General features: G+C 36.3%; 1 protein-coding gene and 1 long non-coding RNA gene across 3 annotated transcripts in view; one reads left to right on the top strand and one right to left on the bottom strand.

The window, feature by feature from the left end:
• TMPRSS15 (transmembrane serine protease 15) overlaps positions 1-26039 on the bottom strand; it is a 146019-nt gene that overhangs the window by 64039 nt on the left and 55941 nt on the right. For both annotated transcript variants that reach the window (XM_070071911.1, XM_070071912.1), the window contains 6 exons: positions 18523-18663; positions 17180-17329; positions 10231-10336; positions 9789-9939; positions 8315-8450; positions 338-427 (listed from right to left, as the gene is read on the bottom strand). In XM_070071911.1, the coding sequence (XP_069928012.1) occupies positions 338-427; positions 8315-8450; positions 9789-9939; positions 10231-10336; positions 17180-17329; positions 18523-18663 (774 nt within the window). The remainder of the gene's footprint in view (positions 1-337; positions 428-8314; positions 8451-9788; positions 9940-10230; positions 10337-17179; positions 17330-18522; positions 18664-26039) is intronic.
• The window catches only part of LOC138849250 (uncharacterized), a 44870-nt gene that overhangs the window by 4834 nt on the left and 13997 nt on the right, over positions 1-26039 (top strand). Inside the window, exons 2-3 of the long non-coding RNA XR_011387759.1 lie at positions 5543-5734; positions 8686-8773. This is a non-coding gene — a long non-coding RNA (uncharacterized lncRNA). The remainder of the gene's footprint in view (positions 1-5542; positions 5735-8685; positions 8774-26039) is intronic.

Here is a 26039-nt window from a genome sequence, read left to right as displayed (position 1 = left end):
CACTAGACATATGCACAAACAAGGAGATTGATTTAGAGAGCAGTAGCTGGAGTAAGTTTAGATCTTTCACTTGCTGTTACTAAACTTTTAATTTGGAATCATAGTAATACACCTGATTTAACAAATTATTAATCAAAATATTTGAAATAATATGGATATTAAGCATTAACAGTGCCTGGCATAAAATGATTATTCTTATGCTTGTTATTTTAAGAAATGTCATAGGTAGACATGGTAGTTGTAACCATGTCTGATTCATACAATCTACTTTTCGTGTTGAGGATCTGACTTTTACATATACATTCATTTCTAATGGCCTGGAAAAGAAATAACTCACAGAAAGCCTGATTGGGGTAGTTGTCTGGGAAGTTTGTGGAGCTGAATGTCGTATTTGGCTCCCAGAGTTCAAAAGGTCCCCCGCAGTCAGCTGAAAAGAAAATGCAATGTAGAATGATTAATGACAAAAACTAATTTTTTAAGATTTATTTATTTATAAAACAGAGTGACAGAGAGAGAAAGAGATCTTTCATCTGCTGGTTCAATAGCCAAATGCTTTCAACAGCCAAGACTGGCCCAAGTTAAAGACAGGAGCAGGAACTCCATCCAGGTCTCCCACATGGGTGGCATGGGCTCAAGTACTTGAGTCATCATTTATTTCTTCCCGGGTACTTTTACAGGGGGCTGGATTGCAAATGGACCAGCCAGGACTGCAATCGTCTCTCTGATATCTGATGTGGGCATTGCAAGTAGCAGCTAAAGCTGTAATGCCACTAGTCTTGCTAGATAAATTTTGGAGTTTGTTAATGGAAAAAATTTTCACTGCAAGGAGAGAAAAATTCATGTAAAAGGGTTATATTATTAGGAACTTCTAAAGATCAAGTTGAGTCTGAGCTTAAGGCAAATTAATTAGAATAACAGAGCACAAATCTTCTAGTTCAGAGAGTATGCTTTTTCAAAATTATTTTTTTGTATTTATAGTTTTATTATAAATAAATTCAACAGTAATGTAAAAATTCATCAAGTACTTCAAATTTCTCAATTTTTATCCAATTCTTACTACCATCATTATATTTAAAATTCAGAGCATAATAATAAATAATCTAATTTGAATAATATAGAAAACTGGAGTAAATATATATTTTTCTATTATTAAAGGCAAATAATACCAACTTACTTACCTCTAATAAATGAAAGTTCAGATTATGGGAGAGATCTTTAGGTGTGTATACCTATGGCAATGCCTTTAGCCATAAACCTTCTTCTTTGATCTCTTATGTATCATCTGCCTTACTTTTGTAGATTTTTTGAAATGAATGTATATGTCCCAAATTTATAACAAACCCATAAATGTGAGTTGTGTGATGCACATGATGGGTCAGAGGGAGACATTTACTTACTCTGACCTAATAGTGGTATAAAATCCATCCTATCCTAGTCATTAGGGAGGTGGGTTGTGATTATCTAATATGCCTTCCTCAACCAGGCTTGTCCAGACCTGGATGAACTTATAAAATAATGAAGCTTATAAAATTCAAAATAAAAAGTCTTCTTAGAAGACTTTATTGTTTAAAAGATGTTTCCATACAGGTTGTCTCAACTTGCTAGGGATCATGGTATTCAGAAGGGAGATGTGTTGGGGGCCAGTGCTGTGGCATTGCAACACTGGCATCCCATACAGGTGCTCACTTGTGTCCTGGCTGTAGCCTGTAAATCTCTGTAAATCTGACTTTAAAATAAATAATCTCTTTTGAAGGGAATATGTGTTGGATTTGCTGGGCTAAATTATGTGATCTAGTTTTCTTTTGGAGATGGTTTTCTCTTTTAGAAAAAAGATACATGTTAAGGTTTTTTTTGGGGGGGGATTGGTGTATAAATCAGAGATAATTTATGAAATATGCCTACTCATTCCCTGCTGTATTAATTTACCTACTATTTGTGGAGTAGATAATTTCTATCACAATACTGGTTTTGTACGTAGAATCTAAGAATTGTCCATAACTTCTGGCATAGTTACTTACTGATACCATACATATGCGTCTAGTATCAAGTCAATACTTGAGCAGTCTTAATTTCTAGCTCATCTCATGGTACATTACAATCTCCCATGGAGTTTAGTAAACGTTGAATCATTTCCACCATCTGGTCCAAGCCATAGACAGAGTTTAGATTAAGTGTCAGAAAGTACCACTTGATAGCCATGTACAAAAAGAAGGAGGGCAGAGGGGAATATGGATGAATAAAATGACAAGTAAAGTCAGTGATGGATAGATCTAGAATAAAGAAAGCAGTGTACACAGAGTGCTGAAAAGGCATTTGAGAAAAAAAAAAAACTGGTAGTAAGGAATGAGATCAGATTTTCCACTAGAAATTAACAGTCTCCTTGATTATGTGATTGTCTTGCAAGGATTTGTGAAAAAGGATCTGCCAGAGTGTTACAATCATTTCATGTATCTAACGCTATAAAATCTTACATTTACATAGCTCATTTAATTTTCATAATTTTCAATGGTCATGAAATGCTTCCATTAATTTTGATAAAACCAATTTGTAAGGGAAAATGTAACAGCAGGAACAATGGTCACACTTCAGATTGAAGACAGGAAGTCAACTCTTCCTATTTTACAAATTTAACCATGCAAGTGTGATCAGTGTGTTATTTTTTTGGTTGCTATTGTCATTGTTTTTACTTTTATTCTCATTTTCTATTCAAGAAAGAGGAAATTTTCAAGATCCTATGCATCTAACTTAGTAAATAGTTATAATTTTGAGAATATGTTGAGCTTTTACATAATGGATCACCTGAGAGTGCATTATGTTATGTGTAAATGAGCAGGTATAACTTTAATAAAAATCACAACCAGAACTAAATTGACAAGTGTAATTGTTAAAACTGTCAAGGCATTTCTCCTTCTTTTAAAATACTTGAAATGCATTTAAATTATCATTTCTTATTAAATAGTTGGTCAGTAAGATATCTCTACTCCATGACCATGTAAATATATTGTTTACTCTCTGTTTATATAAAGTACTGTAAGGAATTGGCAAAAATACTTTAAACTGTTCTAAATATGGTGTCATACTTTACTTTACTGGTAGCATTGTTATACAGGAGATGTAGTATGTACTTAACACAGGAGCCAAAGATTCATGAAATACAATTCTGCATATCGGTCATGCTGTGTCTGTAGATAAACCATCCTCACCCAGGGAATGAGAATAGAACAGTCTGTCTGGTTCAGAGAATCCTATTTATTTATAGAATTAAATTCTTTCATTTTTCTTTTTGTGGGAGCTATTCTCTTAAACATTTGTATTCTGATTAATTTCTTACTGTGCCCAGAGGGATTTTCATTGCATACTCTATGTAAATAACATGCTGTATTTTGCAAAGTGGTTGTCAGGAAAAGAAATTTTCCTTGAGGCTTGTCATTTTTTATCCATGCTTAAACTTCTGACATCCATTAGATATGTGTCAATGCAGAGGCATTTACTGTGGGGTGAGAAGGAGGTGAGCTCAGATTCCACTTATGATAAGATGGCTCAACTCAAAGAAATCTATGGCAAAATAAGAAATAAAGATATGAGAAAAACAGGCTCTTGATTTGCATTAATTGAGGGAAGTAATAGATGTAGCTTAAGAAATAATACCTCAGACTCATGTCTGAATGTTTAAGGTGGCCAGTTAAAATCAGCATTGTGTTTCATAACACCCTAGCAAGTAACAATGTTCATTACAGACAGCATTTAGATGTTTAGATTGTAATTTAAAACAAAGTTCTCCATGAAAAGTTTGTATTCAGCTTATCAAAATTCATATTTTTATTATCAAATTATAGACAACCCACAATATACTTTTATTAACTATATGACAGTAACATTCTAATTTTCATTTCTTATAATTGTTATAATCTCAATTCTTATAATCTCAATTTTTATTAACAGAAATATAGCCAATATGATATCTCCTAAAATTAAGCTATGAGTTTTAAATGCAAAATTATTCTAACAAAATAGAACTATCAAAAACATAATGGTACTGGGCTCTATAAATGCATCAAGTATGAAACTTGGTAGGAGTTTGAGTATTAAGCCAGACTAATGATACAGAAAGCAAGCAGCTTTGCTGGATATGGCTATTAATTATATGAGAGAAACATAGGTACCAGTTCATTTCTATGTAAAGAACTAAAGTTAGGCTGATTAACTCTATTTATATTCTGTCTATAATAATTGCTGAATTAATTTTGATTTTGCACTTGGAAATATAAAATGGCTTAAATAATGGGAAAATGGAGCAAAACTGTGGAAATACAGAGTGAATACTGAAAATAGCTAAAGCTATAGCCTGTTTTTTTTTTCTTTCATTTTGACAGCTCCAGAAATAACTCAGGGGCCTGAAATAAGGGTTTCTCTTTGTATACACTTATTCTGCCTAGCAGGTATATTTTTATGAATCATGAAAATTTTTTAAATTGTCATATGTGGTTGTGAAATGTTAACTTTCTTACAGTGTTTTCAATAGAATCCCTACATTTCAATTAATTTGTGCCAATGTCACAGGACAAAAAAATCATAGAGCTGATACAAGGGCAAGTGATTGACATTAAAAAAATGGAGAATCCCTGCAATTATGAAAACTTAACCTACATTTCCCTAAATGAGGCACAGTGTGAATCCCTAAGAATGAAGTAAGAAACTGAATTTCATTATTCAGTTATTAGCCTGGAATTATTTTCTTATTTGAATGCTGCATAGCGAGTCAAAGAAAAGCCATTAGCCAGTCACCCATAGTTTTCTTTTATTTCTGCTTAAACAAATCAGTGATCTGGAACCAGGAAAATTCTGCTCAAATAAATATTTCACTGAACCAATTGCAAATGGCATTAGAATGAAATTGTTCAGAATGCATTTGATGGTAATTAACATTTTCTACTGTGCTAAATATTGCCTTGAAGTGAAACATTTAGAAACTGGTACAAATATATTCTGGGCAGGTTATGAAGATTATATTTTAAAATCAGATGATTTTTTCAGCCATTGTAATTTCCCTATTGACATCAATATTTTATCTTTTTTTCTGACTAGAATAGATGCAGGACTGTATGAGTAACACAGATTAATATTTAATATGGGGAAACATTTAAAGTTTTATGTATATGCATGATGTATACAAAGCTATTTTAATTTTTGAATTTTAGTTAATGGAGTTTTGCTACATATAAATATTAAACCTATGAAAAGACATTTTTCACTAAGAAAATAAGTGAAATATGTCACTTATAGGTGCATAGAGAACTATTCTGATAGAGTTATAAAAAGTATTTATTTTAATGATTTCAATATAAAATAGCAAAATGTTGACAATATTGAGACTATAAGAATTATTTATCAAATGATTTTAATGCTTTTAAATATGTTGTGTTTATACAAAAATATTCTATATAGTTAGGTACAGTGTGAGATACATAAAATAAAGTAAGATAATTATGGTTAAATAATGCCAGGAAGTCCAAATTATTTCATTAATCTTTTTTTTCTTTAGTTCCTACTCCATCATCATATCCAGGTTTGAGCACTGTTGATGAAATTTCTTTTGATAAACATGAATCACCCAAAGAGGAATACGACCAAAACAGAAAGACAATGAGAGAGAAGTTTTGTCCATATTTAATAACATTTACTGATCATCTATTTATGTGATGTCAAGAATCAACCAGACACTGGTAAAGCAAAGGTGAATTAGACCTTGAGTTTGTCAAGAAATTCATTTCTTCTCATAATTTTATAGTTAATACCATTACATAAGAACAGATGGTACTTTCTTCCTTTTTTTCAATTTTATGGGTGTCATCCTTTTAAACAAAACAAAACAAAACAAAACAAAACAAAAAAAAAGTATGTGATAGTTAAGAAACCAGAGAAAGAGAAAGAAAACCCAAAGCATTTGGGGTTATGCCAGGCCAGTGCTTGGAGCTGGGAACTCAATCCAAGTTTCCAACGTGGGTGGCAGGGACCCATCCCTTGAGGCATCACTGCCACCTACCAGCGTGTGAGTTAACAGTAAGCTGGAGCCATGAGGCAGGTATATTTCCAAGCCAGGAGCTCTGACAGTGGATGGAAGCATTCTAATTGGCATCTTAACCACTAAACCAAATGCAGCCCCTCATTTTATCATCTATCTGTATGCATTCTTAAAGACTTCTGCAGTGTTTGGCATTGTGGCATAACAGGTAAAGCCACCGCCTGTGACACTGGCACCCGGTGTGTGTCCCAAATGTTTCACTTCCAATCCAGCTCTCTGCCAATGGCCTGTGAATAACAGTAGAAGATGGCCCAAGTGTTTGGGCCCCTGCATCCATGTGAGAGATTGGGATGAAGCTCTTGGTTCCCAGCTTTGGGTAAGCCCATCTCTGGCCATTGCAGCCATCTTGGGGGTGAACCTACGGATGGAAGATCTGTCTCTTTCTCTCTCTGTCTTTCCTTCTACCTTTGTAACTCTTTCTAATAAATAAATACCTCTACTTTTTTTTAAAAAAAGACTTCTGCAGCTCATACTCTTCTCAGAAGTCTATCACTTCTCTCATAAATAAAGGGATTACAAAGAGTTGTGGAAAAATGAAATTAACAGATAAGTATATTTTGGTGTGAAAATACTTTGAAATCCATGATAGTTCCTCCATAATATGCATTTCCATGAGTTTTCTGAAGACTCCTGAATGCATGGATCTCAAAATTCTTTACACCAAAATAAACTTAAAATTTAAGTCCATTATTCACAGATTTTGAGATATTCTCATGCTGTTTTTAGAGCACACATTTACATGTTGTTCAAAATATTTATTTAATATTTTTTCATGTATCAGTGATTAGTGATATATCTTCCATTTGTTATGTGGCACTTAGCACATTGAGCTATTTATAAAATTTTATCGAATATTTGAAATATGGACGAGTTTGTGTTTAACCCAGACAAGCATATGTATATATATGTTACTGCACAAGATGGCAAGTTGCACCATGTCTTTTGGTAAGATATAATTGGTCATTTAATGTGGTGGCCTGGAGGAGGCATTTTGTGCAATATTTAGGATGTCACGTGGTATAGCAACAGCTCATTTTGTGGTGCCTGGATTTCAACCACAGATCTCCTGATTTCAGCTTTGTGCCAATGTCTTGAGTGGCAGCAGGTGACGGCTGCCTCAATTCAATGACATTTGTTACATAAGCCCAGAATTTATCTTTAGAGTCAATGAGTTACTGAAGTCATTCATCTGGAAAGTCTTCTCTCCCCACCTCCACTCTTTTTAACTTAAAAAATAGAAGTTTTGGAAGAAGAATTAAATTTGAGTAAGTTCACCATGTTGATCTCTTGACATGAATTTGGTAGTTTCAAGTGCAGTTAAAGGAAATGGCAACTAGAGTTAAGCACTGTGTTTGTGGGCTTAGATTCATGACAGGATAAAACATCCATGAAGTTTAACCCAAGCAAAGGTGTGGAGCTAGATCAGCCTCCAATTTCAACAATCCAAAGACAGAGAGATGTTTTGCATAACACACAAATGTAGTGAGAACATTCCAATAGGGGGATGATGGAGGCTTTATTACATTTATCATTATTTAGGTTTTTCCTTTTTTTTTCTGTAAAATTTTCTAGTCTAAAAGTAGTTTGATGTCCTGTTTCCAAATTTGATTGAAGAATACAGATAGACATTGGCTCCATTTGTTCTTTAGATTCTAAAGATCCCATAGTACACTAAGGATTCTTGTCACCATTCAACTGCAGAAACTTAATGGCTCCAGGAGGGAGAATATTGCAAAATTTTGCAAAAATATCATTTTAGGACAAAAATATTTCATATGATTCTGGTCAGTAAGTTCAGAGTTCATTATCAATCATTGTTATTTAAATATTCTAAAAACAATATTTGTGATTTCACACTTATCTAAACTCTTGTGGAAATTTTAAGGTCACGCCTCAGAAAGCTCAAGAGAATCTCAATACTTCTTCCCCGAAGATTATATATGCCACATTATCAGTATTGGGTTAGTTTATAATGAAAAAAATGGAAATCAGAAACTTCATCACTTTCAAAAATGAAAAGATACTAACTAAATATGATCTATACAAAGTACTGAGTTTCATTGTGGGTTTTTGTGTAACAGGTAATATTTTGCTAGATTGTGTTTTACTCATATGTCAAAATCTTTTACTGTCAATGAAAAATCAATATTTGACTAAAATAACAAATACAATTCAGAATAACATCCATCTTATAATATTAATGACTTCATAAGGAAAAATAAAATTACTTACTAGGAAGTTCTGGTGGTGGAGTTGGGACCAAAGTTGGTTCTGGATAAAGACTTTCATTGCAAACCCCTTGTGTTAGAGTAATGTCATCCAGTGCTATATCACTCAGTAACTGTCTTTTAAAAGCATTAAAGGCAACCTGTGGTTCAGAGAGGTAAATGAAATTATTATACTTTAATCTTCACTGTTCGGACTCTTCTTGTGGCCGAATTTCCTGGAGAATCAATACTTTAATTTCTAGCTATGCAATGAGCAGATTACTCTTTGATGAAGTATTTGTATATCATGTTTTTTAAAGTCCTTTGCTGAAACCAACTGTCTTATTTTATGTTCACATGTGCTAAGAATTTACTCATGTTCTCCTTCTGAATTAGTCCCAGAGACAACATTGACTCTCAACAAAGCGGCTAAGCCGAAGAGCAAATATTGGTAGGGCTTGACATGCTCACTCTGCCAGATGAGGTAAGTCTGAAAAAAATGGACTCAACATGTGTTAATTTAGAAAGTGTACTCAGTGAGTTGAGCTAGCTTTTTTGGATACTACTGTACTTAGTGCCCCATCTCTACCTTCTCTTGTTCCCTTGATATTCCATTTTCATTTACCCTTCCTTGAATTATCAGACAAACGTGTTGGAAAAGAAAACTTCAAAGAAAAGGATAGAATCAGAAAAAAAGAAGAGAAGAAAAAGGAAACATGAGTGAAGGAGAGAAAGTCTTAGGAAGAATACTGATTTGAATCATTGATTACTGCTTGCCTTATACCAAGACACAAGGGATATGCAGCCCTCAATGACAGTGTCTCTCCAAATACACATCTTCTGAAGGAGATGCTATCTTGTTTGAAATTAGCCAATTACAACATTGCTAATTTGGTCAAACTAATAGCCTATATTACCCTATATTTTAATTGAAAGACCCTCTGGAAGAAAACGCATTCAACTGTTATCTGCTAAATTAATTTACCTTAATGTGAAATAAATGATCAGAGACTTCCTGATGATACAGCTCATAGAAAGTGCTTCTGAAGGAAATATGTGGAGATTAGGTCTGCATGTGGCAGGATAGGTGAATAACCATGAGTGTCGTCACAGGAAAAGATGATTATCCAGAAAGTGCAGGGGTGACCTAGGTGGTGTTTATGAAAAGGTGAAATAACTAGGCAGGCACGGAAGAGATAAGGAGACACAATGAGCCTGTGTTAGACAGGATGTCCACATCAGAAAACTGAAACACCCTACAAGCTTTTCATGTATTTTATGGACTATTATCAACTGTATTTTAATGTAGTTATTCTTAAGATGTTTTCTAATAAATCAATAAGTAAATAAAAATAAACATAGTCAAAGAAAAAATGAGGTAGAACAGGAAGGTAGAGAAAGTGGGCTCTTTCAAAAATAAATTTCTTTGCTGTCTTATCCATTAGAAATATCATAATAATAAAGAATACGAAAGAATTATCATTAAGCCTTTTGCAAACCTTGAATTCCACTGTTTCATTTAATGTTACTTGTCCATAATTCCAATTTTCTCCATAATTTCCTTCCTTTTGGAAAACTGTCTTCTCTATATTTTGATCATTGCTGATATTAATGCTTAATTTATAAACATTTTCACCATACATATAGTACCTAGTTTGGAAAAAGCAAAAACTATTTGAATTTCTATATTATAATAAATAAATTTAATGATTCTTCAAGTCAATTCCTTCCCTTGCAATTCTCTGTTTTTTCTTCAGTGTAAGGATTATTCAGGAAGAGAAGGGGAGTCTAACAGACTTTTGCCACTATCTTCGTTGGAAAAGTAATAGTGCATTCTTTAAAACTGTGGCTTACTCCTTAGTGAAATCTGACCCTGATAACCTAACAAGGGCAATTGCATGCATTTAATGAGCTAGCATTGCATTTGTGTTTACAACATACCAGAAACTAAGGCAGACTGGTTCCAAAGTACGGTCTAAAGGAAGACTTAAAAGTACCACTGTTTCTTGTCTCCCTCCTGGTCCAGTTGGGGTAGAAATGTAAAATCCTGTAAAAAAAATTTATTTTGGTTAAATACTAGTATTTTCTAAAAAATATCTATGTATTGTTTATCTGTATGGCAGAAAGATGAAGGGGTGGGGATAAAGGGGGGAGATAGAGACCAACAGAATGAGCTTGTCTATCTGCTGATTGACTCCTCAAATGCCTGCAACAGCTGGTGCTAGTTCAGGCCAAAACTAGGGGTTGCTAACTCAATCTAATTCTTCCATATTAGTAGCAGGAATCAAAATACTTGAGCCATTGCATGCCAGCTCCAAGGACAAGCATATGCAGGAAGCTGGGAATGGAAGTGGAGCTGGGATTCAAACCCAGGCACTTTGATGTGGAATGCGGACATCCCAAGCTGAGTTTTAGCATGCTTTAATATGTGGGGTATATCATTCATGGACAGAAAAGAAGAAAAGAAAACTTTAAATGAAATGTGAAGAAACACTTCAATAAATGGACAGGACACTAGACTCAAACCCAAAAGGCAGCATCTTTTAACCACAATACACTATTATTTAGAAAATTAATTTCAGAATTCTGGATCTCTCACTTTATTAAGTGAGAGCCTCAAACTACAACACCATCCAGGATACAGAAACTGACTTGTTATGGGTTATGTTAACATGTCCATGTGCCACTTTAATTTCAAATTACTAGATTCTTTGATTAATTACATATTTAGAGGCAGTGCATATATGAGGGTGCTTATATAAGCCTGTGGAATAATTCATCATATATCCAACTATTTACAAATTTGAATACAGAGTTAAGAGTTTCAAAGAGGCTCTGTTTTATATTCCATTGACTACATTGCAAATCTCTACATAAGCCACTGATTGTATAGTGGTTTCATCTTCCCCTTTCCTTTGAATGATAACTGATCAGATCACAGAAGAGCAGGAAGCATACTAATCCATATAAAAGCTCTCAAAATAGCACAAACCACTGATTAAATTTTTTGGTGTGGAATTCATTATTCCAACCAATGATTTGAGTCATTTGAAGTGTTCGAATGGTTGTTGGGGTACGAATATTTTGAACATTCTCTTGGGAAAATTTATTTTATTTTTAGTTTGAAACTCGTGTATTATGACAAGAAGCAGGAATCAGGTAACAAAATGTGATACGATGCAAATAAAATGAAATATTGAACTAATCTAATATGATTGAAATGCAATTTTTAATGAAATGCTGAAATTTAGTGTTAGCAGGAAATCAAGCATCTTCCCTTTCACACTTTCCAACAGAAAATAGAGGCAATGTTGCATGTAAAATTCAAATTCAAACTCATTCATTGACAATATGCAGAGTAAAAACAAAATATGAAGAAAAGACCCCCATAGAAATATTTATAAATATATCAATGCAAATTTAGACCAGTGAAGTAACATTTATTCAGATTAAATGTGTATTTTATCAAGTTGAAATCATGGTCAAATGTTTCAATTAATATCATACATATACATTAATTGAATCTGAACTTCAAAATCTAAAGTAAAGATGAATACATAATTTTTATTTTATTTATTAAAACATTACTCATATTTTATTTAACACTGATATATTTGACTACTTATTTTTGTCCAAATATTCAATTTCCTAACAGAAACAACTAGCATAAATACAGAAATGAGGAACAAGAATCCACTTTCTAAATGCCCAATTCCAAATCCTCTTTGAGTTGATCTTACTCTGTAGTTTCTTAGAGCATAGCTAGGGTGAAAAGACTTAAAATATCAGTGAAACACGTGGACAAGCACTGTAATAGTTTATTCAGAAATGTTTGTATTTCACTGCAATTATATAAACATATCATGCTCTGATTTATGCTTTAGCATGTTTATAGTCACTTACAATCCGAAATATTTTAAATCAATTGTTTACTTATTAAGTAGTAATGTATTTGAAATTTTCAGTGTAAGAAGTACTTGATGCCATGAGTTTTGTGTTAGTATCTTCATAAAACATAATTAATTATGTAGACTATATGCCCTATAATGTTGCATAAATGAATAGGCATTATATAATAGAAATCATATAATTGCACAATGTGGGATCTAATAAAATATAATATTAAAGTATTACTTTGATGATATGGCTGTATTATATAATCAAAAATTAGAAGATGAAAGTAATCTTTCATTAAATTATGAATTTTTAAAGTACAAAATCACATTTTACATAAAAATTTTATTAGTCTAACCACAAAGTTGTCCTTAAATTTCATCTAAGGGATTTTTCTTATAAAAGTCATTTGGCCTTTATTTAGCACATGTCAGACATGCAAGAAACTCTGTATGCTGTAATAGTCCATTCCTTTTTAACATGATTTGAACATTATTTTTAAGGTTAAGCTTTTATGCATACATAGTTTTTAATTTTTACATTAATGATAAGATATATACATTAGCCCCACAAATGTTTAGAAGTGATCTTATTTAGACAAGGTCATAGTCAAAGTGGAAGTTCTCTCCTCCCTTCAGAGAAAGTACCTTCCTCTTTGATGGCCTGTTCTTTCTACTGGGATCTCACTCGCAGAGCGGATCCTTATTTCAATCATCTTTACTCCTACTATACTGCCTCCATCATCTTTAAAAACAACTGTATTTTTTTTTTTTTAGAAAGGCAGGTATAGAAAAGCTCTCTGTGTGCTGTCTTGATCTTTTGTGGCCTCTACATTTCTGCAGCTTTCACGTGCTATTGAACTCATTTTCCCTACGCGTCTGAGTAAATGGGTCACGTCTGTGCAACTCAAGATGCTCCCGCATCGGCACCATCGGGTCTATGCATCCCCACTGCTTTCAAGAGATCCAGCCATACCCTGGTCATTGACAGAGTCGAGATCAGGAGCTGCTACTCCATCAAGAGAGTTAGTTCTTCAGGAGGAGTAGAAAAGAGAATGTGGCTTAGATGTTCTTCTTGAAAATGATGTTAATTCAGTTTCTCTGTTTTATTTATGTTTTCCTGTCATTTAAAGGGAAGGCAGAGTACAGCAACAGAAAATCCCTGCATAGGTAAGCGTGACAGCAGGAGGGCTTTAATTCTCTTCTATTTCCGTGGTAGGATGTTCTAACACAAAAAAAGTAAGTTGAAAGAATAATGCCCCTTGTGGCAGAATGACAGGTAGGTTATGAAATCACAGGACGAGAACTGGATAGGACCTATTAAGCCCTACCATCCATTCTCGTTACTTTGCTGCCTCTGGTGGGATCTGACCTGCTCTAACCTGTCTAATTTTAAATAACTCCTGCTAAAGGACTTTCTCCTGAGACTCCATTTCCTGCTTAACTACTTAAAACCAACACGTGACACTCTACTTGTTTCACTTCGGTCAGTTTCAACTTATTTCTTTAGTTATTTAATCCGTAGGCAGCCTGAAACCATTTTTCTCTTGTCATGTCCTTATATTCTTCACGTATCAGTGGAATTATTTTATCTCTTATTATGATGACATAAAAGTAGAAAGAAGATAATTTGAACATCAAAGATTTCAACTGCATAAAAAGGTACCTGTCATAGTCAATAGATATAAATGCTTTCTCTACTTTCCTCTAACTACTCTTCCAAGTGTTAAAGACTTACTACTCTAAAGGCGGGAGGAGTTCTGATTATTCGATTGTTGTAGGCCAGTCCTTTTTAGAGAGCTGGGGCAATTTTCACAGAGGAATTAGTCTTCAGCTCTGCAAGGCTGATTTACCAATAAAGAATCAGGCTCTGTGAAATACCTTACTCAAAGAAGATTAATTATGTAGGAGAATATTCACATTATTATTTTTGATGCTAGAAATAATTGGTCTTATGGAGTTGGCCATCTACATTGAGCTCACTTTGTATGTGTAGGTACACACTGGTAATTAATTTAGCCCAGGGTTTACTTTCAGAATACTTCCAGAATAAGGCTTTGCAAATTGCTTCCACTGATCTGGGTCCCACAACCTTATCTCTGGGCTAGGTGATGGATTTCCAGTGTTCTTCCTTTAATACTCTTGCCCATCCACAAAATATTCTCTGTCTACCAATCAAAAGGAATCTCACTATTCCCATGCTCAAAAACCTCAACTAGCTAATTGTTTCTCTTTGTAAACCACCAAAACTAGAAGATCCATCATTGTCTGGACCCTATGGTCCCACTCAGTCCCTTTCAGCCTCAGCAGTCCACTGACTTTTCTCCACACAAGTCAGTCTCTCTCCCATTTGAAGTCTTAGAACTGTTTGTTTCCCACCTCTGGAATAAGAAATAGAGCTAATTCTTTCAATTCTTTAAATTATGATTCACATGCCACCTTTTCAGTAAGACCTAAATTGATCATCCTATTTTAATGTTCCATAGCATTTCCATACCTGCCCTCCTTTTCCCCCTTACCAAACATTGCTTCTCCTGACTATGCATCCAAATGTTATATATCATAATAAATTAATTAGTTTTCATGTATATTGCTATTTTTTGAGGTCTATGAGAGCAGATTATTTGGTTTATTTTGTGTGCAGTTACAGTCTGAATGCTTTGGATAACACCTGGGTATAAAAATGTTTCCTATTTATTTGTTTTTTCAAATTTATTTATTATTTGAAAGTTTGATAGAGAGAGAGAGAGAGAGAAAGAGCTTCTGTTTGCAGGTTCATTCTCCAAATGGTTACAAATGTTAGGAGTTGGGCCAGGCTAAAGCCAGAAACCAGGAACCCCAACCAGTTCTCCCATGTGGGTGGCAAGGGCCTAGGCAATTGGACCATCTTCTGATGTATTTTCCCAAGAGCATCAAAAGAGAGGTGGAACAGAAGTGAGCAGCTGGGACAACATTTGGTGTTCAAGTGGAAAGCAGGTATCACAGGCAGTGGCTTAACCAACAATTTCGGCCCCCACAAATGTTTCTTGAATGAAGGAGTAAAAGAACAAATTGAAAGGGGATTTTAGTTTTGATTGTAAATAGGCTAAAAGAAGTCACTTGTTACTAAAATTTATTTTGATGAAGTTGTTGTGTGATGAACCATTTGTTGGTATTCTAAGGATGTTATTGTCTAAAGAACCAGAATTAGTCAGGTACATTTATAGCCTTAAAATTTAACTCTTTAATGTCTTGTAACTGGATATAAAAATGACATTAATTAACCATTTACTTTTAAGTTCATAAAAATGCAGATATTTGGGCCAACTGTGGAATAGTGGGTACAGCCATTGCCTGTGATGCTGGGAACCCAGTGGGGCACTGGTTTAGTCCTGGATGTTCTACTTCCCATCTAGCCCTCTGCTAATGTGCATGGGAAAGCAATGGAAGGTGGCCCAAGTTCCCAAGTTCCTGCTCCCATGTGGGAGACCAGGATGAAGCTTCTGGCTCCGGGCTTCTGCCTGGCTCAGTCCTGGCTATTGTGGCCATTTGGAGAGTGAACCAATGGATGGAACATATCTCTCTCTGTCTCTCTTTCTCTCTGTCTTTGTCTCATCTCTCTGCCTTTCTCTCAGCAACATTGCCTTTCAAATAAATAAATAAATACATTAAAATGAGAATATTGATCTTTTTAATAGAAGTGCCCATTGATCATGAATTACAACACACATATGCTTATATTTCTTATGTTGCTTCACTCAGTTAATGATGTATTCAGAAATTACTTATTGAGTCAATGTGGTAGACATTCACTCATATGTTCAAAAACAATTTTACATGTTAATTAGATTCAGTTACTGAGAATGTCCTAGAAATTCAAAGGTGAAAAAGATCAGATTTTGTTATGAGGAAGTACAACTGTGATGAAAAGAAGCAAGCAAATAAACAAAAATAATGCTATGTGATAAGAAAACCAATAAAAGTGCTTAGACGTTTGAGTGAAAAGGAAAATTTCAATGTGGAAGTTCAAATGGGTTTTGTAGAAGTGGTGATAAGTGATACATGTCCTCAAAGCCTACAGCCACACCTGACTAGAGGAAACTTTTACATAGTTTAAAATTGAATTGCACTCTCATATAATCTATCAACAAGCCACACTACAGGAGAGATTTTGCTTAGGGAAATTATACAAATGCACAAATTTTCACTCTGCTCTTTTTTCAATTTTTCTTACTTTTTAAGACCCACATCTAGATTTGAAATTCTATGGTGAAGAGTATTTTTGGGATGATGAATACATGCTTCTAAGATTGTCATGGGTGATCAGCCCCATATGATTTCCTTATCTCCTCATATTTATCCATGACTTCTGGGTTTCTTGATCAAATATTAATATTTCCACCTGCTGTCAAATTCTAATATCCTATTTGCATTAAAAATGTACCTACGCTCACAGTTCTCCCCTGGGAACCCTACTCTAGAACCAATGTTCCACAGAATTCCCAGAAGAAGTAAATATATCTTTATTTCAAGTTGATATGATCTTGGATATTGAAAATGCTAATTGATTCTGTAAGAAAATATCAGTTAACAAACTAGTTCAGCAAGGCTGTATGGTAAAAGATCAATATAGAAAAATCCATTTTATTTCTTGCATTAACAATAAGCAATCAGAAAGTGAGATTAAGGTAAAAAAAAGCAAAGTTCAGAAAAGTTAATTACCTTACACGAGTCTACTTAGTTAATAATAAGTGGCAAATACAGAGTGACAGTCTTATCTGCCTATTTCTAATGAGCCTTGAGTACTTTTCAACAGCTCATGAATATATAAACAAAAGAATATAATTCTTGGAATACATTTGCTTTACATGCTAATTTGATGATCACTTTTCATTTAAGAACATTTATTAGACTATCATTTTAAAGAACAATTATGTGAAAAGACTGTTTAGCTCTCTCTTTAAACTGCAAACACAAAGCCCTTTTCTTTTTATTTATTAATTAAAAATGATTCTTACCTGAAGCATTACCAAAAGTATGGTCAAAATTTGGTCCAGTAAAGGGAGGAAAAGTGTTTCCCTGAATTCTTTCCCATTCGTTATCATCATTTAAATCCTGGACCCAGAAACAAAAGCCATCCTCAAAATTACAGTTAATTTTTTCATAATCTGTGAATTAAAAAAATCAAAACTCAAATCAACTACACAATATAAGAAACACAATTAGACTGCTTAGAAAATAGTCTAAGATCTTACAACTGATAACTGAGTGGCTTGCACAAAATCAATTCTTAAATTAATCTCTGGTTCATTCATTTAGGTTAAAACACAGCTTTTGATTGTGAACTGTGTGAAATGTGTTTTGTGTATCCCATCAGAACTTTCACAAACATGTACACAAGCTTCTTGTGCTTTATTACATTTTAGCTCTATTGGTTTATCAACACTAACTTTGTCCAGTGTTTTTTAGTCTTCCTTTTGTCTTTTTTTATTTTATTTTTATTTTTTTAACTTTTATTTAATGAATATAAATTTCCAAAGTAAGGCTTATGGATTACAGTGGCTTCCCCCCCATAACGTCCCTCCCACCCGCAACCCTCCCCTTTCCCACTCCCTCCCCCCTTCCATTCACATCAAGATTCATTTTCAATTCTCTTTATATACAGAAGATCAGTTTAGCATACATTAAGTAAAGATTTCAACAGTTTGCTCCCATACAGAAACACAAAGTGAAAAATACTGTTTGAGTACTAGTTACAGCATTAAATCTCAATGTACAGCACACTAAGGACAAAGATCCTACATGAGGAGTAAGTGCACAGTGACTCCTGTTGTTGACTTAACAAAATGACACTCTTGTTTATGGCCTCAGTAATCACCCTAAGCGCTTGTCATGAGCTGCCAAGGCTATGGAAGCCCCCTGAGTTCACTGACTCTGATCATATTTAGACAAGGCCATGGTCAAAGTGGAAGTTCTCTCCTCCCTTCAGAGAAAGGTACCTCCTTCTTTAATGACCCGTTGTCTCCCTTTTATTACTAAATTTAATACTTTAATCGTAGTTGAATTTATGGAAGCATCTCTGAATTTCTTATACGCTAATTATTACATTTTCACTTGGAACACTTGTAACCTACAAACTTTTAATTTTATATTTTTTTCTCAAATTGATTATTTCATCTTTTTGAAGAAAAAGAACTATTTTCCAATTCCATATTTTTTCTTTAGTATCAAATAAAAAGAGATGAGCACAAAAGATACTCATTAAAAATTTATGTAATAAAATTTTAGGTTCTCTTTTAAAATTCCATTAAAATATTAAAGCATCTAAAAATTCAAAACCTGGAGAGTAAATGATACTCACTGTTAAGCTCACTGGTGTTAAATGCACTGTATGTTGCATGAAAACCAATATAATCATTTTCATCAGATTCTATAGTAAATGTGACAGTAACTTGGTTGGAAAAAATCCTAATTGTGCCAGGATTAGTTTCTGAAAGGGAAGCTGCAAAAGAAAAAATGAATGACTGTTATTTGTACATGTCTACCTATTCGTTTATCCATCCATCAGTTTATTGACTGATCTGCCAATGTGTATATCATTAATCAGTAACAGCATTAATCCTATTATTAATTTATTGTAATTAAAATATATCCTGTTAAGTATTAGAAATCCTCAAATTATTGTATTTTCATGATTTGAAAAAACTTTCATTTGTAATCATTAGCTTCACACACAATATACACAAAAACAAAGAAATTGCATTCTTGAAAAAGATTCCCTAACAAATAGACAACTTAAGCACTAACAAAACCAAAACTTAGTTTGATTCTATGAGATATGACCAATGCCACACTCACAGGGGTGAAAGAAACCTAGGTCAAAATATTATAAACATAAGAATACTTTTTGCTTCTCTCCCCATATAACTGTAAGACTCCTAAAAATACTTGATGACTTAAGGATTGTTTCCACAACATTTTATATTGCTTTTTTTATCATTTATGCCTTGAATCTAAGCTGCTTAAAGATCTATTCCTAATCTTGACTCTCAGAGTGAGTGGAGTATATGGATATAAAGTGTTCTCATGTTGATTTATAAAAATCATTACTATATGAAATTTGCTTTTATAAAAATTTATAGTTTAGCATATACATTTTTAAAAGCAGATAACATTGCCTCCAAGAGTGTCAAAATTGATTCTCAATGGCAAGAGAGTCTTACTTTATGAATGTGTAAAGCCCAGATATACGTTCAGCACATAAATAGATATACACATATATGATATTAAAACTCTATATGGGGGAATTAGAAAAAATGTTCTAAAAAGGCTTCCTAGTCTTGGTATAATAAAAGAGGGGTTAAGAAAGAAAGGTTTATCATTTTAGTTGCACAATTTGAAGTGAGATTCAAGATTCAAGTCTACAAGAAGTACTACATTTGCAGTAGGAGACAGACCTACCGGTTTATTGGGTTCTAAATAAAGACACTTTACTTCCAAGCTGGCCAAGCATGGTGCAGCCACACTATTCAGCTACTTTGGGATATGAAAAGAACAAAGAAAGGAGTACCTTTCCAGTGGTCTGAGTGATGGAAATTGTCAATGAAGAAGTGAAAAGGCAACGAAGGCTCCGTGAGAGACAAGTGGAGAGAAGACAGAGACGTCTGCAGCCAGCTGCCACATCGAGCGCCCTGCAGCTCAGAGTTTTAGCCAAGAGCGACTTCCACAGTGACCCACTGAGTTTACTGCAGCCTGGGGAGCTGACTGGGGTTTGACAACTTCCAGTCTTGGGGCAGGAAGGCTGCCTTGCTTACCTCCCTTTCCCCACTACTGCAGAATGCCAGGCGGTCAGGAGGGGGTGCCATTTTCTTAGGAGTAGAAGTACTCTGCAGCAAGCTGTGTCACTGCTTATATTGCCCTGGGGAGAACTCTGTGCACCACCCTGACTTTGAGTCCAGCATGGAGCACTAGTTGGGGGGCAGGGTGCCTACCTAAGCCCATGATGGGAGAGCATATTGCCTGCTTCCCATCCCAACCCCCCCCAAAAGGCTCTCAGCTACAAGCAGGGAGGAGGTGCCATGTTGATAAGGTGAGTGCAGGCAATTGCAGCTTGTGTAAGTAGGGGAATTTATCTGAGGGATAAATTAGTGGTCTTTACTGACTTTGAGCCTGGCCTGGAGGGTTGGCAGGGGGTGGGGTGCCCACTTATGCCTGTAAGCACTGCTCCCCTCTTTCAAGGGCGGATGTACTCAAACTTCCAGGGTGGAACAGTAACACAGAGCAGGCTCTCTGGGTGCCTCGCCTATCTCCATGGATAGAGAAGAATCACGGAGCTGAGAGTGGATGCCCCGCTCTCTGACTGTGGGAGCCTGTGTGCTGTGACTGTAGGAATTCTGTGACTCTACGATAGGGCATGGGATGTGTGGGGAGCAACTCGGACTGGACTAAGTTACTGGAATTAAGACTTATTCTATGCATCTGCTTTCCCACAATATGGCGCTGAGAAGGGAGTAGCAACTTCTGCGCAGCTGCCTCTCGCTAGCTTGGGTGATGACCTGCAGGAGCTGATCCTGCTCCTGATTGCAGGAGAGCAGCGTACTCGGCGTGTGGGTAGCAGAGTTGGGATTGGTGGAAGAGGACTATAAAGGAGGAGAGAGACAACATGCACCTGGAACATCTAAGGGGAACATCTGAAGGAACACCTGTGCAGCCCCCAGAGAGCCGGCCGGCGGTGTGCCGCTCCCCCGCGGAAGTGGGGAATGTGGCAGGGGGAACCGCCTTTCCACGGAGGTGGAAGGGACGGTAGCCAACCCGGGAAGAACCAGCAGCAAACCCGGGGAGGGCCAAGCAGACGAAAGAACAGCGCAGGGTCCTGTGTCGTTCCTCCACGAAGAGGGGGAGCGACAGGGATGAAACTGGATCTCTGAGCAATTACTGTGTCTGGCTTCAGAGGCTTGGGGTGTGTTTGTTGCAGAGGGTTCTGTGCACTGAGGACAGCACAGACCCTTTGTGAGGTGTATCCGCCTGCATGGATGTGGTGTATAGCCACTGATGGCTTGCCCCAGGCATTGATCACTTTGCCAATGAGGAGGTGAGACAGTGATCACATTAGCTGATGTGATTATACTCTCCCTCCTGCTGACAATAGAGATCTACCACACCCAATGTGGATGTCTCCCTGGACTCTTGCACCACTCCCAAGCACTGACTGCAGGTCCCTGGCCCCATCCAGCACTGGCCTCTGAATATCCACTGAAGGGGCAGAAAGGGCACTAAGACACAGACCCATATTTCAAAAATAAAACCCATCAGAGGAGAAAAACAACAAGCAGGTCCACAAGTGCCTAATGGTAGATGCAGACATACAAGAAGCATGAACAAAGAAGACAATATGACACCCCAAAGGAACACAACAACATTTCACCATGAGAAAGTGAAGATGAAGAGACTGATGAAATGTCTGAAAAGGGGCCAGCCCTCTGCTGTGGCCAGGGAGTGCAGTGGAGGATGGCCCAGGTGCTTGGGCCCTGTACCCCAAGGGAGACCAGGAAAAGCACCTGGCTCCTGGCTCCTGCCATCGGATCAGCGCGGTGCACCAGCCACAGCGCGCCGGCTGCGGCGGCCATTGGAGGGTGAACCAACGGCAAAGGAAGACCTTTCTCTCTGCCTCTCTCTCTCTGTCCACTCTGCCTGTCAAAAAAAAAAAAAAAAAAAAGAAATGTCTGAAAAGGAATTCAAGTGAATGAGGAGGAGATTACTCAAAGACAATGAGAAGCAAATTCATGAGTTAAGGAAATCCATACATGATATGGATGAAAAAATGTCGCCAAGAGATGAATATATTGTAGAGAAATCAATCTGAAATATTAGAAATGAAGAATTCAACATGGCAAATAAAAATATAGTAGAAATCCTTAACACCACACTTGGTGAGGCAGAAGAAAGAATATCCAAGCTAGTAGAAAAATCTTTGAATTATCTCAGTCAGACAAAACAAACAAAAAAAGAAAATAAAAAAATTAGAAAAACTGAAAACAGTGTTCAAGACTTATGGAATATTATCAAACGACCTAACATAAGGGTCTGAGGAGTTCTTGAAGGTTTGGAAAGAGAGAGTGGATTAGAAGCACTACTCATTGAAATAATATCAGCAAACTTCCCTAATTTGGAGGAAGAAAGAGACATCCAAGTACAAGAAGCACATAGAACTCCTAATCTGTATGCCCAGAAAAAATCTATAGCATGACACATATAGTCAAGTTTTGAACAGTAAAACATAAATACTCTAACATGTGCATAAAAGTAACACCAGGTTATCTTCAAAGGATCTCCAATTATACTGACACCTAATTTCTTACCAGATACCCTATTTGGTTAGGAGAGAATGGAAGACATAGTCCAAGTCCAAAACAAACCAAAAAATAGTCGAAGTCACTCCAGAATACTGTACCATGCAAAGCTCTCCTTTATAAATGAGAGTGAAATAAAGACCTTCCAGAATATGTCACCACTTGCCCAACCTCACAAAAGGTACCTAATAATTTGTTACTCACAGAAACAAAGATAGTCATCAATTATGACAAAATGTGAAGGCAGAAAATCTAGTAAAAATACAAAGAAAATCCAAAGCAAACAATAGGAATATTAATGGAAAAATGGCAGGACCAGTTTACTACTTATCAATAATAACCTTGAAGATAAATGGCTTAAATTCTCCTATTAAAAGATACAGACTGGCTGAACTGATTTAACAATAAGATCCATCTGTCTACTGCCTATAAGAAACACCTCTCACCAAGAAAGACACACAGACTAAAAGTGATAGGATGGAAAAGTTTACTCTATGACAATGAAAAGCAAAAAGAGCAGGAGTAGCCATCTAATAACAGACAAAATAGACTTTAACACAAAAACTGCTAAAAGAGACAAGAGCATCATATAATAATTAAAGGATCAATTCAACAGGAAAATGTGACTGTATTAAATGAACATGTACCCTGTGGCAGGGCACCTGGCTTTTTAAAGCAAATGTTAATGTATCTAAAGGGAGACATAGACTCTAATATAATAATAATGGGGAACTTCAACACTTCACATTCATCAGTGGATAGATCAACTAGACAAAAAAAATCAATAAAGAAACAACAGAGATAAAATACACTTGGACCAAATGGACTTAATTGATATCTACAGAACATTTCACCTCACAGCTGCAAATGCAGACTGTAGAAAACACACTCTTCATCAGTGCATGGAACTTCATCTAGGATAAACAATATTCCAGGTTTAAAATCAAGTCTCAACAAATTAAGAGAGTATGGAGATTCCTCAGAAATTTGCAAGTAGATCTAATATATGATACAGCCATCCAATTACTGGGAATTTACCAAAAAGGAAATGAAAGCAGCATGTAAAATAGCTATTTGTACCCCTATGTTTATTGCAGCTCAATTCTCAATATTTAAGTTAGGGACATTTAATCCAGATGCCCATCAATTGATGACTGATAAAAAAAGTGGTATATGTGCATTATGGAATACTACTCAGTTATAAAAAGAAGAAATTCTGTCCTTTGCTACTAAATGGGTACCACTGGAGACCATTATGCTTAGTGAAATAAGCCAGTCCCAAAAAGACAAATATCATATGTTTTCCCTGATTTGTGCTAAATAATATACATAACACCAAAAAAATCTAATTTATATAAGCAAAATTGACATTTTGAGATTTAAGATTTGATTATTGTTATAGCCCTAGTCTGTACTCTTTAGAAACAGTGGTTTTTCTACTTACTACTTGCTGAATTCTTTATCCAGTGGATGATTAAGCTTGTGATTATAAAATAAACTGAAAAGGATTTCATTTAAAAATCAAAAGAAAAAAAGAAAAGGAGGAGGGATGGTGGGAGTGCGGGTGGAGGGAAGATGGGGAAGGAAGTTTCATTGTCTTCTTAAATCTGCATAATAATACATGAAATGTGTTCATTTTATATAAAAATTTGAAAGGAAAACACCTTTATGAATTGTTTAAATTTTGTACTTATTTCACAGAAATTAGCAAATATGAATCCACGATAATGTCAAAAGAATGAAACAGAAGATTATGAACAACCATTGACTGTATAACTCAATGTTTTCCCCAAATCATGACATGCATTTTGTGTTTTCTCAGGAAGAACTGTTTTGCTTACTAGGACTGTGATAGCTTTGGGATCCGCATGGAAGGAAGGCCTATACTTCCGGGAATGGAGAAGTCCCTACCTGTACTTGCGGGGAAGAAAAGTCCTTGTCAAGGTCCCTGCAGGTGCCTAAAGGTCAACCAATGAGGATCAGACCCGCCTCAACCTTTAACCCCCATGCCCTGAATCTATAAAAGGAGCTCTCCCAATCTCTGATGCGCGACTTCTCCGACCCCTGCTCTGTTGCTCTGTTGGGACCAGGGAACCTCACCTGGGAGTGGAACCCCAATAAAAGCCTGTGATTTAATTGATTCGTCTGCCTGGGAAGATTTGTTACGCACCAGACACCTTGCAGATGGTGCTGAAACCCGGGAGCTGAGGTTGGCGCCTCCCCTTTCTGGGTTCGAGGCCCCCTTGCTCCTTGAACCTGTCTGGTGCCCCAGGCTGACTATGGACCACGCTCCACCAACTGTAAGTAACTCCTTCCTTGCTCTCCCTCCCTCCTCTGGGTTGGCCCAGTCTCTGTGATCTCTGGGTAGCTCTCCGTCTGGACAGAGACCTCCAAATTGTACGCATGTGGGCTCTGTTCTCCACTATTTAGCCTCCCAGTGGCTGTGGAGACATCCTGCTGCTGGCTTGGCCCTGTAGAGGAGTGACCTCTAATCCGTCTGCTGAAGTCTGGAAGAGGGGATGCCTTGACCGAATTTCAGTAGATCTGGGCTACTGGGGAGACCATGGTATCTGGCCAATCCTGAGGGTGGGACTCAAAATGCCCCCTGGTCTGCCTGCTAAAGAACTTGAAGAAACTGGGACTGGCCCAGGACCTATGGCGTAAATGCCTAATCTTCTACTCCACCCAGGCATGGCCTAATTACCTTGAGAATTTCTGCCGCAGGGAGAGAAAAAAGTCAGAGGTCCCATATGTCCAGGCTTTCTGAAACCTCCACTCCTGTCCTACTCCCTTCTCCCCTACTTTTCTCTCTGCCTGTTCCACAGCCCAGGTCTTGCTGGCCAAGATTGGGTCCCCACCTCCTAAGGGCGCCTCTTCTGTGTTACTGCCAAACTATCCACCCTCTACCTTTTTAGACCCTCCTGAGTTCCTGGGGACCACACAGCTAGCCAGGAACCTCCCACCCCCATATGCGCATTCTTCCACCCCACAGCCATGTCTACCATGTCCTGCCTCTCCCCACTGCCATTGCTGGAAGCCAGGTAGCCACATGGCCCACCACCAGTGTCAAGCTCCCCACCCCCATCCTAATGGGATTCGTTGCTCCTGCTTCCCTGGCCTCCCTCTGGCAAAGTTTTATAAGGACCTGTTCCTGAACACGTGGCTCTCTAGCCTCCTCCTCTGGTTTCCTTTCTTTGAATCTAGGAAGATCACTACCTTTGAAAATACCACTTTGTAACTTGCTGAACTTATTTTGCAATTTATTTTAACAGGTTTCCAGGCAATCAGTACTCAATGAAACAACAATGGGTAATTAGTACTTGTTTTAGATGAATGCAATTTTAATTTTAATTGAATTCAGGTAGAGATATATAATATCAGCATCTTAAGTCATTTAGGTGTAACTGCTAATTTATTGTAAACTCTTGTATACTCAGCATGTTAAATTTGTGTTAAAAATGTTATAGAAATGTGCATTTGGTGAGGAAGGTTAAGAGGAAAGAGTTATTTTGAATAAAGAAAGGACAAG

The sequence above is a fragment of the Oryctolagus cuniculus genome, chromosome 4 (genome assembly GCF_964237555.1).
Source record: "Oryctolagus cuniculus chromosome 4, mOryCun1.1, whole genome shotgun sequence".
NCBI classification, from domain to species: Eukaryota; Metazoa; Chordata; class Mammalia; order Lagomorpha; family Leporidae; genus Oryctolagus; species Oryctolagus cuniculus.
Note: the sequence above shows the minus strand (reverse complement) of the source record. Positions and strands in the feature narration are given on the sequence as shown.